The following is a 15,524-nucleotide window of genomic DNA, read 5'->3' as shown; positions in this document are numbered from 1 at the left end:
AACCATCTCATAATTTGATTTATTGCTCTGTATCAAAAGATCGAGCGGTAACCAGACTTTCTCGCTCCCTATCTTGAGTAACGACTATTTACATACCTCACTAGTGTGCAAAAATCTGGGCCACACCCTACTGAACAAAATGTTAAACTCAGCACTTTGCATTTGGTTGAGACAGAACAACCGGTTTAGAGTGTTGCGTATGTGTTAATGTATTACATTGTTTATTCAGTGTTCTATGTTGGCTGTGCAATAAGAACTAGCACACACTACTTTAAATATAGTTTATTTTATGGAGAGACCGAAAAGGGGATGGTGCTTTACTGTACTAGTATTTTTCTGACTGTACTTGAAGGCATCATGGGGGTGACGTGAGGGGCGTGGCTTATTTCAGTCGCCAGACACGCCAACAGTGTAGAATGTACTGGCTTGTTATGGAAATCTCTGGAAGTTTCCATACGGTTTATATTGACAGCGTCTCGGGCGTGTCGCAGATTTGAAACGGGACATTGGAACGGGAACTCTAGGCTCTTCCGACCGTTTTGCATTCAGAGTAGACGACGGACGGACTGACTGGCTGCGGGCCGGGCGGGCAGGATGGGGAAAGACTACTACGACATTTTGGGAATTAAAAAAGACGCCTCTGAAGAGGACATAAAGAAAGCTTATCGTAAGCAAGCTCTGCGCTACCACCCGGACAAGAACAAATCGCCGGGAGCTGAGGATAAATTCAAGGAAATCGCCGAAGCTTACGATGTCCTGAGCGATCCAAAGAAAAAGGACATTTACGACCGCTTTGGGGAAGAAGGTAAACTTGCTTTCATTTAAATGTAGATTTGAAGTAGCGAGGCTTTTGGTCCACTTTTGACGTTTGCAGTACACAGACTTCGTCGATTTAAGCTTGGCCGTCAAACTTTTGGCTGGGCCCGGAAACCAAAGTCATCGAGCCTTTTAAAGCAGCAACTGATGGTAATCTTTACTTGTGTCGTCACAATTTGACGAACTAGCGAATAGATGCAAATAAGGTGCAGATACGCGACGACATGTAGAAGTGACGCGTCTTCCTAATTTAAGTCAAGCGTCATGCTGTTTTATAATACTGTACTTGGGAATCGGGGTAGCAAATATAGTAGAGAGATCCATTTGGAATGTGGGCCACAAATACACATATCAGAGTACGTCAGTACAGTAATTATTATGGATATTAATGTTATGAATTTATGACTGGAGAAACGTGTTCGCCGGCCAATGTAATGTTACCATGGCAACGACATACACAGCGCCAAGGTCCCTAGTGGACTAGGTCTAACTTTGTCCCAATGTGAAATATAACACCATTTCTCTTACCTGTCATATACACATTTTAATGAGTAATTTACTCTCATTTTTAAAATAATAATAATAAAAAAAAACAACAACCAAATGTCTCGCTGAAATTTGAACCTCTAATCTATTGCTCTTTGACTATTGAAGTCTTAACTGACTCAATCATAGGCAAATCCTTACTATAGGACTATTCAATATTTAATTTGAGTTTATTTGGCAGGGCCATTTTTTCATCATTCTTTTGTATCAACTTCCATAGTTCAAACTTCAAAGCACCAACAAAATGGCTGCGAACAGGCGAGGTAGTTTACAAAAGCAGTGTTGGTAAAAAATCAATTAGCAAATGTACCGACCCCTCTAAGAACTATTTTTCAAATAAGCAACAAGCAACTTTAATAGTCAACATGAATGGAATCATTTTAGCATAGTTGTCCTTATGACAAGAAAACTAGCCCAGTGCAAGGGAATGGTGCTGAACATTGATGCCCATTTATACGTTGCAAAAGCAGTGATTTATTGACATGTTAGCAACCTTTATTTGCCCCGCCTGTACAACTGTAAAGAGGGGGGGGGGGGGGTAATTTTAAAACCAAGACCAAGAACAGCAAATAGTTTTGTGCATCAACACCACTTTCTTGAGCATGTTAATGCATGAATGACTACTGTTACTTTTTTCATTTTTTTCATTCGTCTTTTATTTCTTCTTCTTCTTCTTCCATTTCATCTTATTTTTCTCCCATTTTCTCTTCTTTTTCTTCAATTTGTTCCCCTTCTACTTTATTTTGGTGGCTTGTGGATGCTTTTAGTGCCACCTTCTGGACACCGGCGGTGATGCACCAAAAGTATTTAACTGCCAAAACAGTCAGCAAAGTTGGGGAGTGAGGATTTTAGTTGCCAGTTGGAGCTCTAATTTTAATATATGCAAGTGACTCCTGAGTATAAGTGGCAGGACCGGCCAAACTAAGAAAATAAGTGTGACTTGTGTGTCATAAAAACGGTGTTGATCAGGGTCAATGTATGCCAGGGTCGGGTCTTTACACAGTGGACTTAAGTTTGAGGACATTTAAACCTTAAAAATATTTTTTTTCCACTTGTTTGTTCTTTTGCAAAGCAAAATATTTGAAAACTTTTAACTCTAATTGACACACACAAATATGTCATCAGACTAATTTGTTTTCTTCAAATTGAGAGATGATACTTGACTGTCACTACTTTATGTAACTCTGGAATACAACGGGCAATTCATGTGTATTTTTAGCATGGCAAAACAAATATTTTTGCTGTATAAAATGTTTTTTGTATCGGTCTTGTGATTTAGATATTGTGCCTGCAATCAGCATGTTAACCATATTTATTTTTTCTCTGTCATTCAGGTCTGAAAGGAGGTGGCGCCCCCGGTGGAGGCGGCGCTCCGGGCAACTTCAGCTACACCTTCCAAGGTGACCCACATGTCATCTTTTCAGAGTTTTTCGGCGGACGAAATCCTTTTGAGCAATTCTTTGGTGGGCGCAATGGCGGCATGGATGAGCATATGGACACTGATGACACTTTTGCCCGCTTTGGAATGGGTGGCGGCGGTGGCTTCCCCCACTCCTTCAGCTCTGGTATGGGAGGGTTTGGCGGTCACAGTAGTGTTGTGAAGAAACAACAAGACCCCCCTGTGGTGCATGAGCTGCGGGTGACCTTGGAAGAAGTGCTGTCTGGTTGCACAAAGAAAATGAAGATCTCACGCAAAAGGGTCAATCCTGACGGGCGAACGCTGAGGAGAGAAGATAAGATCCTGGAGGTGCAGATAAAGAAGGGATGGAAGGAAGGCACTAAAATCACTTTTCCTAAAGAGGGGGATGAAACCCCAACAAACATTCCAGCTGATGTGGTTTTTGTGCTAAAGGACAAACCGCATCCTGTGTTCAAGCGTGACAACTCCGACATTGTTTACACAGCCAGGATATCACTCAGAGATGTAAGTTCAGTATCAATACACCTTTTTAATACCCAAATAAGGATTTTTTCCACCTTCTTGACATGTGTAACTCACTTGGATTTTCCTTCTGTCCTCAGGCCTTATGTGGCTGCACAGTCAACCCACCTACATTGGAAGGCCGAGTCGTCACAGTGACATCAACGGATGTGGTCCAGCCCGGGATGAAGAGACGCATCAGCGGTGAGGGGCTGCCGTATCCTAAGCGCCCCGATCGTCGAGGTGACCTGATTGTGGAATATGAGGTCAAGTTTCCCGAGCGGCTCAGTCAAAGCGCTCGGGACACCATCGCCCAGGTTCTGCCTCGGTCGTAAACAAGCCAAATTGGACTCGAGCAACCCTACAACAAACCCCACCCCTCCCTTAGGATGACAATTGTATTAAAAATTTTGTATATCACTATGTGGGAGACAATTTTGTGTACAGTTGTCACACCATACGGACTGTATGGGATGTAATACCCAGTCACCTATATTGTAAATGCCTTATTGGAAACTGTAAGATATTACAGTCTAGATTGTAAATATAGCCAATATTGTTTAGTGTTCAAATTTATGAAATATTATATTTTGCTGAAATATTTATGTATAAGGCGACTGGAGCTAAGGATTTGTGTTTACAGCAATAAAAAGTGCGAGGATTTGCAATAATAAAAAAAGAGAGGATTTGATTGCTTTTGATGTGTTTACTGAGCTGTTGACTAGACAAATGAACTGTATGGTGAGATTTTGGACTGAAATGTGAGAACTTTAAGCCATTGCAATGTAGTCAAAAATAAACATGCATGGCCTCAAACAAGGTGCCTTATAACAGGTGTCAAACTCATTTTTGTCGCGGACCACATTTCAGAGGGTCATTATGACTGTGAACCCAAATAAATGTACAGTATGATCGCCTCATTACATATACACAACATATAAATAGTTTTGTAGTTAGAGGCCAGTAAAAAGTGTTTGTTGAACTATTGTTAAATTTATTTTAAAAGTATTGGTAATACAAAAAAAAATGTTTGCAGTATGAATGTTTTTGTAAATTAAGAAAATTTGCAATTTTGGTATTTCACCATGAAACATGAAGTCGATGCACATATTTTTATTTTTGCGGGCCACAAAATGATGTGGCTGGCGAGCTGGGCCTTGAGTTTGACACTTGACTTAAAATATAAGACAAACATCTGCACAGTTGTTTAATAATGGGGCTTCACCCCAGTGAACAAAGAAAATAGTAAAAACTATGCACTTCTAATACTGAAAAGTGAAAACACTCTTGATTCATAACGTATTCAAGATGGGTTTAACTAAGTTAATATTAAATATACAGCATTACTTATGACAATTCAGCAATGGTATGCACATTGTTTAAAAGATTTTGACATATTAGCAGTCGTCACTAGTTGACAGAATGTTACGCTAACTAGACTTCTGGTACTTTTTCTTAGCCTGGCAAGCTATACAGGTGATTCGGCACCGGCCGAAAATCAAATTTGTCTATTTACAGATTAGTAAACTATGGGAACAGATTGCTAAACAGTGGGAACAGATTAGTAAACTGTGGGTACAGATTGCTAAACTGTGGGAACAGATTACTGAACTGTGGGTACAGATGAGTAAACTATGGGAACAGATTAGTAAACTGTGAGTACAGATTAGTAAATTGTGGGTACAGATTACTTAACTGTTGGTACAGATTAGCACACAAAAAAGAAAGAAAATCATACCCTGGCACCAGAGGGGCTCCATAGCATTCTGTTTAATATTGTGTTTGTGGAATATAAATAAAACAGCAAATCCACCCATTTGTATCCATGTCTGGGGGCGGCCATTTGCCACCTGCTGTCGACTGAAAATTACATTACAATGTGTAGGTGCCATCTTTGTGGCACGCACTTAATATATGTATAGATTAAGTATTTTCTGGTGAATTGATTGGTGATTTCTAAATGGGATGTTTGTCATGTGGTATGGGTGTGGTTTGTCAGCACAGGTGATAAATCAATCAGAGGGTGAGACAGGGGACTGAGGGGACTCAGGGGAGATCCTACTTTTTGCTGACCGCAAGGACAGACGCACAAATGCACACACCTACGCACAAATGCACACACCTAGACACGTTGTTCTTTCTGGTATACACATTGAGCTCACTAGTTGAACATATTGAACATCAATACCATCCTCGAGATTGCTTTTGACGGCAAGTGGAACAAACATGGTTGCAGCCGTTGGAGCGATCGAGATTGTGCACACGTGGACAGCCGAGGGCTCGTCTGGCAGGTAAAGATTTCCCCATTTCAAAATTTATCTGGATGGTCACCTACACAATGCTTAAGGGTTTAGGTAATGACTGTTATGGCTCACCTGTTTTCTGGGTTTGGCCACTCACGTGACGTTCGCAAGATGAGCCCTTAGGTATGGAGGTAAATATGGTGCAAAACTAACTTGTAAAAAAAGTCAAAATTTGTATCTGTAAAAGTCGTGATTTGTACCTGTAAAAAAATGTGTACCTGTAAAAAAAAAAATTGTATCTGTAATAAAAATTTGTACCTGTAAAAAAAAAAAAATGTGTATGTGTAAAAAAAAAATTGTACCTAAATTTTAAATTACACTGGTAGGCTTCAAATCTTGAAATAAAAATCGTGACTTCAATGTGTTCAGTTTTCGTGACAACAACATGAGATGAGCTAGCTAGCTAGCACCGGATTACGAGCTATGTTCGTACAGTAAATCTTACCTTCATACTAAAACTTCTTTCTTTCTGCCCACTTGGAGTGCTCTGCATGTCAACCAACGTTTAAGCTGTTCCACACAGTGTTTGTATATTAAACCATGTTGAAATTTTCACGCCGGGACGTCCTCTTCTTCCAAAATGACGCGTAAACTGGTGTGGGCCGGTAGCTACTCGGCGTCATTTGAGTTCAACCCACTGTCGTTCGCTCAACCAGTGAGGTTGAGCTTTAGCCCGCCCAAATCCTCCAGAGCCCACCCTCTTCTTTACGAGTACAAATCACAGCGCTCTACAAGTACAAATCAGTTTGCTACATTTGTAGCGGTATATTTGGTGCAAAACTCACGTCACTGGAAAGCAGCAGAAAAAACACTTGTGACTCCTAGTGGCGACTTCTTTGACTACAAATTGTCATTTCTACAAGTACAAATCACAACTTTTACCGATACAAATTTACACTTTCAGTACAGGTACAAATCATGACTTTTACAGGTACAAATTTGTTTTTACAGATACAATTTTTTTTTACACAGGTACAAATTTTTATTACAGATACAAAAAATTTTTTTACGGGTACAAATTTTTATTACAGATACCTTTTTTTTTTTTTTACAGGTACACATTTTTTTTACAGGTACAAATCATGACTTTTACAGATACAAATTTAGACTTTTTTTTACAAGTTAGTTTTGCACCATATTTACCTCCATACTATGGCACTGTGGCCATTTCTCAATATGAAGACAGCAGAACGCGATCTCGTGAAACTCTCCATGTGCGGTATTCTTAAGAACGTTTACAAGAACGCTCTTCCTGAGAATTATGATCCCATAATTAATTATAATATAAGTTTTACAGGCTTTCCAGTACAAGGTTCTGTTCTGTTTACCGTGCTCTACACTTAAACTAGTCAACAACGTGAACCACTAGTAGTAACGTGACCAATAAAAGCTGTCGCCTGTTGGACATGCATGATAAAATATTTCTGAAAGTGACTTTATTTGGATAGTGAAAGAGGATTAAAAGTATTTGTCCTCTTTGCGTGTTCCAAAATTTGAAGACAGATTTAATGTAAGAAAAAACACCTTTGCAAAAATGATTTTTTAATCTAACAGAGATCTCTGGACATTTAACAGCCTCTAATTCATCACTTAAACAGGTGGGATTCAGAGCGTCCAATGTAGCTCTTCCACGTGTACAATGGCTTCTTATAGTTAAAAGACCTCCTCTCTTTCATTTGTAGACAAAACATATCTCTGGGTACTTTTCCATGAGCAGTAACGAAAACAGAGTCAGGAGTGCGTGCTCGAAACAGATTCTGTTCTCAGGGACCAAATGTGTTTTCGCACAAAACGCTGAGAAGGAACTTTTTAGACTAAATAGTATGTCCCAGCTTAAAGTCAGATTATACCGAAATCAACACCACCTGCTCTGCACAGGACACAAAACATTTCGACAAGGTTACTATAAAGAATTAAAATGTTAATAATGTGTAACAATGGTTAATATATGAAATGAAGAATTAAAAATGTTATAATATCTATCAATAGTCACAAGGAATATGTACGTGCCAATGTTATCTAAGAATAACTACAGAGACCCGTGACACAGTCACCGGACGGCCGTTTCAAGCCTCCCAGCCTCTTGGGTTGATGATGCACCAAGGCACACATCATTCTGCAAAAAAAAAAAAAAAAAATAGCTCCAAAAACTCATGTTGAGGCTGGAAGTTTGTCTGCAACAGATTTGGGAGTGGCAATCTGACTGTATATTATGCTCTCTTAAATGCCATTAAATACAAATCACAATGAAATGTTTGTAGTTTATCTTTAAGGCGCTCATGTTTTATGGTAGCAAGAGACGAAGGTGAAGCACTAGAGTTATTGGTCTCGTTTTATCGTTTGATAAAGGATGGACATTCTTCATTTTATCCTGTTTTGCTGCTTCTCAGGTGAGTCCTGAATTTGATCTAACATTTTTGTCACAAATGGCATAAATTAGTTTTGTTTATACAAATATTATGAAATCATTCAATTGGCAGTATAGACATTTTTGAAGTAATTTCTTTTCAGATTTATTTAAATCTATTCTGGAATGATAAACTATAAAAACATATGATATTATGAGATCCCTCAGTGAGATGTACTTTCAGTATTAAATATATAAATAATGAAAATATGGTTGTGTGTAGTTTAATAGTGCTTGAGCAGCTAGCTGACTACCAGGAGATGAGCTTGTTGCATGTTTTCTTTTATAACAGCTGTTTTTACAAAGCATGTGAACACGAGTTGTCTTATTATATTTATACTGGTATTCTCCCAGCGTTTTCATCAATGAGAGCTACTCTGAAAAAATGAAAGCAGCCGCAAGCTACTTGTGCTTTATTTACACAGTGGTACCATTGACTTGCACTATTCTAGACAACACTATTACTACTATAACTGAATATCCTCAAATGACTAAATCCAAGACTCTTTCTGATTGTTCCAAATAAACTAGATATCACTTGTTAAATGTTACATGGAAGTGTTAAATAAAGCCACGTGACCCTCCTCCCCCCTCCTTAAATTATGTAAAACAACAAGCACATGAAGTGAAATACTGTGCATATGTTTGTTGCCTTCAAGTGTCAGCACTTCCTCCTGGACCTCCTCCCTCTGTAAGCCTGCAGACACTTACAGAAAACATTCCATCCAGTACTGTGACTGTGCCATTGCCTCCAGCATCGGTAAAGCCCACCACGGAGGAGCAGACTGAGCAGAGAGCAACAACCAAACTCTCAGGTTCCGACTATAAGTTCCTCTTACAATAATGTACATATTATAATGGATTTATTTATTTTTTAATTTTTTTAGGTAAGACTTGGATATTTGGTACCAATCTATGAATCAATCTAGTATGATGGATGGAAAACAAATGTGATTTACTCTAAATTACTCACTCTTAGTGAACACAAAGTTTTTATGTGAGTGTACAACAAATTCCAAAAACATGCATGTTAAATAAACTGAACATGTGAATTGCCCGTGTGTTAATGTAAGGTAAACTGTTGTCTGTTTGTGTAGCTCTGTGTACCCCATCCCTCATTTCCCCATTTCAGCTGGAGCAGGAATACGCGGTCAAAAATGAATAGATTATCTACAATTCATTCAACAGCATCATGTCTCTCACTAGTAACTGAAGAAGGTCAAAATGGTCACTAAAATAAGATTGGATGCAGCAATAAAACTTCTGAGAATTAATTTTATGTTTTTATTTCATGAGTGTACCATCTTTTAAATACATATTCACAGCAAAATCAATGCTGAAGATAAGATAAGATAAGATAAAATCCACTGATTGAAATTACATTGTAAATTATTGAAGATTATATTTGTACTTTTTTGTCATTCAGTATCATTGCTGACCTCTGTAATGTTCACAGACACCACTGTGGTCATCATTGTGTCCGTTAGCCTGGCTCTTCTGGTTTGTGCGGCCATCCCGCTGATATTCTATGGAAATTGGAGAAGTGGTGCAGGTGAGACACACAAACAAGTTTAACAAAACAGCATCCCACCCATAATCACACTTGCCACTTGATTGTTTCAGCTCAGGACAGACCAGGTGCAAACAAAGTGGATGTGAGTGTGACTCAGAAACAAAACAATACAACAACATATTGCTCATTTTTACACGCTTACTCTAAGATGTCTCTTACTTGTACACAGGTTGAGGGAAGTTCAACAGTAAGGTTGCACCGTGTTCAATCAGGTGGTGGCCCATAGAGCAATGCAGAACTTTCTTGTTTGCCGCATCTTCCACTCAGCCGACCAGATCTGGAAAATGTTGACTGTTTGGGAGTTTTGTGGGTTTTATTTTCAATATGAAACACCTATACTAATTGTGATCAACACTCCTTTTAAGACATTCACTGCAATTATTTGAATTTATATAATATTAAGTGCAAAGAAATTAAGAGTAGTGAAGCAGCACAGTGGCAATTTTTTGCATAGAGGTCAAACAGAGCAGTACCCTAACAAATCCACCAGGTGGTACTCTGACGAAATACCATGTTCGCTTTTGGATAGTTATTACACTGATTCAGCTGTGAGTTCAATGTGAATAAATAACTGAGTCACCCATTTGTTTTTAAGGAGTCATTACTGTGTGTCTGACTGAATCTTCTGTGCCCTTTACAGTGTCTGCTGTGTGAAGCAGCAACACATACAGTAGTGTGCCCGATTTTATATATATATATATATATATATGGGGGGTGCCTAGTACCTGGTGATTTGATTCGTATCAGGATTCATAGGTCACGATTCAATGCCAATTAATCCCGATACAAATCTAAAAATTGATTATTGCAATTTTTTAAAAACTCAAATTTAGAAAATACTTATCAGTAAACTTGTACATGTACACTGTAAGATTTGTCTGGAAATGTATTTATCTGGAAATTCAGGTTGCAGTCTGTTTCATGTTTGAACAACACTGAAATAAAATATTAAGGCTTAAAGTTCCATTAATATAACATTCTGCCATGCTTAATGTGTAAATCCTACCCCTAAGTAAGACCTTTTGTTGAATATTCCCATAAAAAATGTATGTTTAAAAATCGATTCAGCCGCATATTGAATCGATTTGAAAATTGCGTGCTATAATATCACGATATATTGCCGAATAGATTTTTTTCTAACACCCCTAATATATATATTGATTATTAAAAGCTGTTGCTCTTAGGTTCTGTTACATCCAGATGTTATTGTGAGTTGTAATTTTGAACAAGTGGCAGAATGCTGGATGGGTGGTTTACAAGACATGTTTACAATAGCCACCAACTACTTAATTGTGGCAATTAAGCACAAACTATGAAAGTTAAGTTTATGTTAAAAATCATTTAGAATCAGTATACATTATTGCTGTCTGAACATTTTTCACATGAATAATTTTTTAATGAATAAAACCTTTAAATAAACATTTGTTGGGTTTATTACATTAACATCGATTAAAATTGTAATCTTCCTGAATGACTGAAAGAATCAAGATTTTATATTCCAGCCATATCACCCAGCAAGGGAAATGCGCCAACGTCAAAAATGTGGTTTTCACAAGTGGGTTGTTCACCGTAACTTTCGGGATGTGATAAATTATCACTGATAAACACTAAAAAAAAGCTGAGAGGTCTATAATCGCTAAACATAATCTAGAGATATTTAGGTATTAAAAAAAAAAGCACAACTGGAAATTGTCCACCCTTGGACTAAATATGATGACAACACCACACATGCCCGCAAGGCTCAAAATCTGTCTGCCTGTGCCCTGATCCCTGACCAAATTCACCAAAATCGTGTTATGCCAGCTATGCCACTATTTAGACGTGGTTTGAGCAGACGTAACTTTAGTCTGACTTTCTGCTGAACCTATGTTCAAGGGCACACCCTCACCACGCCAAAATGCCCAGCATGGCGCAATGCAGTCTGTCAAATTGCCTTGCGCCTGAACGTAAATCAGGATATGCCAGTATTTTCACATGTGAAAAGACAGCCCATGTCGTTCTCATGGTTTTCTGACAGATGTTAACAGAGGAAGTGCAGTAATAACAAAGAGGAACCAAGCAAGCACAGCAAACAACATTTTAAATAGCAGGATAAGAGACCAAAAGTAAAAGAGAGCCTATGACAGCATGGAGATACTTTTCCTTGTTATGGCATTTATTATACAAGGTAAGAATTTTTTGGGGGGGATTTTCTGTACTTTTGTCACCCATCCAAATAAAAGTAACAAAATAAATCAAAAGTTGTTTCTTCTCTGTTTGCTGTAGGGAGCGCAAACAAGGAGATTAAAGTGACAGGAGTATCTGGGGAGAAAATTACAATAACATGCTCTGATGACTACTATTTAGATCATGTCAAATACTTCTGCAAGAGAGACTGTAGATATGATAACGACGTCCTGATAAAAAGCAGGGGGAAAACGTATTCAAATGACAAATACAACATAATGGATGCAAGAAACAAATTCTATGTTACAATATTTCACCTGACGAAGAAGGATGCTGGTACCTACTGGTGTGTATGGGAAAGAAATGGTCCAGATGTATACCAAAAAGTTTTACTCGCCGTCAGAGAAGGTGAGCGGATAAAGAACTCTACACTAACATCCTCTTTATTAAGTACTTCTATACCATACCATCTTTTTTGGTCCGGGAACCCATTACATAGTAGAACATTTTCCAAGGACTCCCTCATCAGGGGCTCACTACCATGTGTACAGATACTTTTATTATAATTATTTATTTATGTATGTATTTTATAGTTTCAGCCTAAATATATAGTTTGCATAATTTCTTGAGAATAACACACTCTCAATTATTATATCTATCATATCATATCTATCCCAAACCTTGTCTCACATGCTTCACTCCAAGTTCCTTTCCCAAACAAAGAGTCAATACTGTCACAACTGCAAAGGTCCTTCTCAATTGCTTTGGCTCATCTGCATTCACTTAGTGCTTTTGCCAAAAGTAACTTGCATGATTTTGCACAACACCATGGATCCTCTGCAAAAGCTCATATCTCTCCCAAAACATCTAACCTACGTGTCAATATCAAATTTCTATGTCATACAAGTAGTCAGTGCCCCCAAAATGCATCGTCCCTTTGGCATTCTGTGAGCACTACCACTTAAAATCATTTGTTGTTTTGTCACAACAGCAGAGGTGCAGCTAACATAATACAATTACATATAAAACTGGGAGGGGTTTAAAAGAGCAGTTTTCAAAGTTTGCGGCTTGACATACTCCACTCACAGTCAAGGAAATTGCAACACTTTTTTTTCACACAAAGTTACTTACAAATTAGAGTGCAACAAAAGAAAGTGTAAGTTGAAATCTGTATATTCATGAAAAATAAATAAAAATAAATAAATAATAATAAACTATAATAACTAAAATTAACACTTTCACTACACAGTAAATTTTGTAGAGTAAATTTGACTCTATTTAGAGTGGGACCAAATGGACTCTTTTTTAGAGTAATATTTACACTTTGAAGAGTGTAAAATAAAGAAGTGAAAAATAAAGAAGTAAAAGTCACTCAAGGGTTGAGGAAAGAACTCACGACATTCAGCTTGGGAGACAGCCAATCGACGCCCTGAGCAACAGATCTCCTGCTGTGTGTTACTGTAGTAAGTATAGTGCTTGTGTCAGCTGGAATCTTTATAACTCCGAGACCAAAAACATCTTGGAGCTAAGCAAACAGTAGAAGTGGTGTAGCTCAGGTGGTACTGCGGCCGTCTCCTAACCTGAAGGTTCATCGACCCCTGAGTGACTTTTATTTTATTTTTCAATTATTTATTTTACTCCCTTCCAAGTGTAAATATTACTCTAAAACAGAGTCTATTTGGTCCCACTCAAAATTGAGTCAAATTTACTCTAAATAGAGACAAATTTACTCTACAGAATTTACTGTGTAGTCACTATCGTCACCTTCCCCCTCATCCTCTTGACCATCCATACGCTGCTCTCTGTTTGGCCAAAGGTTTTCATCCACGTCGCAGCCGATATTTTCCCTCGCAATGCAGCGAGGGGAAAAAAACGGCGTGAATGTCTCAACCATCCTCTACACTGATCTCCTGTGATATGCATGACGAATTTTTGACAATTGAACAGATGATTTTGCATTTTGAGACTTGACACTGAAATCCTTGCTAACATGCTTTGGAAAAGACAACCATTAGACTGAAAAAAAAAACAAATCCAGTTCAATGAGCAAGATCCATTAATTTGGAAAATGTGCCAAATGCACATTGCACATTGTGCTACCTGTAGGCGAAATGTACACAACCATTTGCGCAAATCTACAGAGGCAATTTAGACATGTACTTAGACATTGACAATTTGATGAAAGCAATGACGAATCACATTCAGTTGACACTAATTGAAAGGTGGTTTTGGGATTTGTCCATGGTATTTTTTGAAAATGTCATCTCAGTTTCAAGAAATGTGCCAAACCTATGGAGAAAAACTGTGACCATATAGTAATATGATCAATTAGGTTATAGCCCACTCGTGTGATGCCATAAAAGCAAACAAGACTCTCTCCTATGATGTCAATTTGGGGAAGCAGGCTTGCTTTGGAAAATACAGGTAATAGGCTCCAGCATGAGGATAAGCGGTTCAGAAATTAGATTGATGCATGGATGGATAAAAATGTGCATTGACTTAAAACAATTTAAAAGGAATTATAAACAAAGTAGGACCGTTTTAAAGATCTGGACAGCTAATTTTATATTTCAATGTTTGTTTGTTTTTTTGCTAAGTATTGATTTTAACATGTTTAGAATGACAGTTGTACTTGCTCTTCTTTGAATGTTTTAAAATATATGGACTTGTGTACGGAGGTGGAAATTCTGTCAATATTGATGGAAGGTCCGTCAACTTAGCATTGACGGAAGTGGGTTTTTGTCCGTCAATGTAATTGTCAATCCCTCAATGACGGACATCCCATTTTGGTGGCGGAGTGACAAAACGAGTTGGCTGTGTCCACGCCCACAAAAGGGTCAAATTGCCCTCTTTTGAATGCACCCATCCCTGCACAGATTAAGACCGCGCTTTGCGCCCGACTTGCACTGGGTGTGAAAATGAAGCTCATAGAGTAAATGAAGATCTTAGTTCCATTTCCCACCCACAATACCGTTTGTCTCTAATTGTCATTTCATGTGTCAGAGTCATTAAAGAAAGGAGGGGAAAAAAAGAGATTGATAACTATAGAGATGGTCAAAATAAAAACAAACAAACTTTAGTGGGGCTTCTTTGTGCTTGTTTCTCATTTTCTTTCCTGTATTTTTTGGTTTTAGCAACAACACCAGCACCCAAGCCAACAACAACCTTACCAAAGCAAGTTCATTCAAGTACTAGTAAGTTGTTACTAGTTGGCCATCAAACATGTAAGTGATGTATGTTAACCACACAGCATTCCGAGAACTGATTTTGTCTTTCTTTGCAGTGAAGCCATTGTACATCGGAGTAAGCCTCGGAGTACTCACACTAGCACTAGCAATAGTCCTTCTCATATACTTCAGACAGAAAAAGGGGAAGATTGGCACACATTCTGGTATGAATAATACAGAGAGTCCATTCACACTAGCTGTTCTTTTAAATGCTGAAATGGAACTAATGTGATTTGACTCATCTTGATGACTTAGTTGCTCATTCTTTTTGGCTAGCAGGTATGGTGGTATTGTTTTGCAGTATAGTAATCATCATCATCAGTGAAAGTGCTAAGTCAGACGAATGTACCACAACACCATCACTGACGGCTCTGAGTATTTTGAACACAAATGTATCAGTACATTGAGAGCATTACACAAACACATACTCATTAAGTGTTCATGTACACTTGCTAATCACAGAGTATAGATTTTTGCAACACAATTGTGTCACAGTGTGAAAAATGTGTCAGGTGATTGAGAATGTGTTTAAAGCAAAAATGATGAGTTTTTCAACTTGAGTCTA

At 38.1% G+C, this 15,524-nt stretch overlaps 2 protein-coding genes across 3 annotated transcripts; both read left to right on the top strand.

Annotated features, from left to right (window-relative positions):
• Nucleotides 1-390: 390 nt before the first annotated feature.
• Nucleotides 391-3,974, top strand: dnajb1b (DnaJ heat shock protein family (Hsp40) member B1b). Its single transcript, XM_077570975.1, has 3 exons — nucleotides 391-805; nucleotides 2,697-3,286; nucleotides 3,385-3,974. The coding sequence occupies exons 1-3, from the start codon at nucleotides 595-597 to the stop codon at nucleotides 3,616-3,618; spliced, it is 1,035 nt and encodes a 344-aa protein (XP_077427101.1). The 5' UTR covers nucleotides 391-594; the 3' UTR covers nucleotides 3,619-3,974.
• A 1,330-nt stretch (nucleotides 3,975-5,304) lies between these two features.
• On the top strand, nucleotides 5,305-10,149 carry LOC144055194 (uncharacterized). Of its 2 annotated transcripts, XM_077570977.1 has the most exons (6): nucleotides 5,305-5,574; nucleotides 7,936-7,976; nucleotides 8,653-8,808; nucleotides 9,450-9,545; nucleotides 9,617-9,648; nucleotides 9,736-10,149. In XM_077570977.1, exons 1-6 carry the CDS (start codon nucleotides 5,510-5,512, stop codon nucleotides 9,790-9,792), a joined length of 447 nt encoding a protein of 148 aa, XP_077427103.1. In that variant the 5' UTR covers nucleotides 5,305-5,509; the 3' UTR covers nucleotides 9,793-10,149. The 2 variants fall into 2 exon arrangements, 1 of the variants encoding a protein (XP_077427103.1); XR_013294785.1 differs by lacking the exon at nucleotides 7,936-7,976.
• The last annotated feature ends 5,375 nt before the right edge of the window (nucleotides 10,150-15,524 follow it).

The sequence above is a fragment of the Vanacampus margaritifer genome, chromosome 7 (genome assembly GCF_051991255.1).
Source record: "Vanacampus margaritifer isolate UIUO_Vmar chromosome 7, RoL_Vmar_1.0, whole genome shotgun sequence".
Taxonomy (NCBI): Eukaryota; Metazoa; Chordata; class Actinopteri; order Syngnathiformes; family Syngnathidae; genus Vanacampus; species Vanacampus margaritifer.
This window is presented reverse-complemented; position numbering and strand designations above follow the sequence as displayed.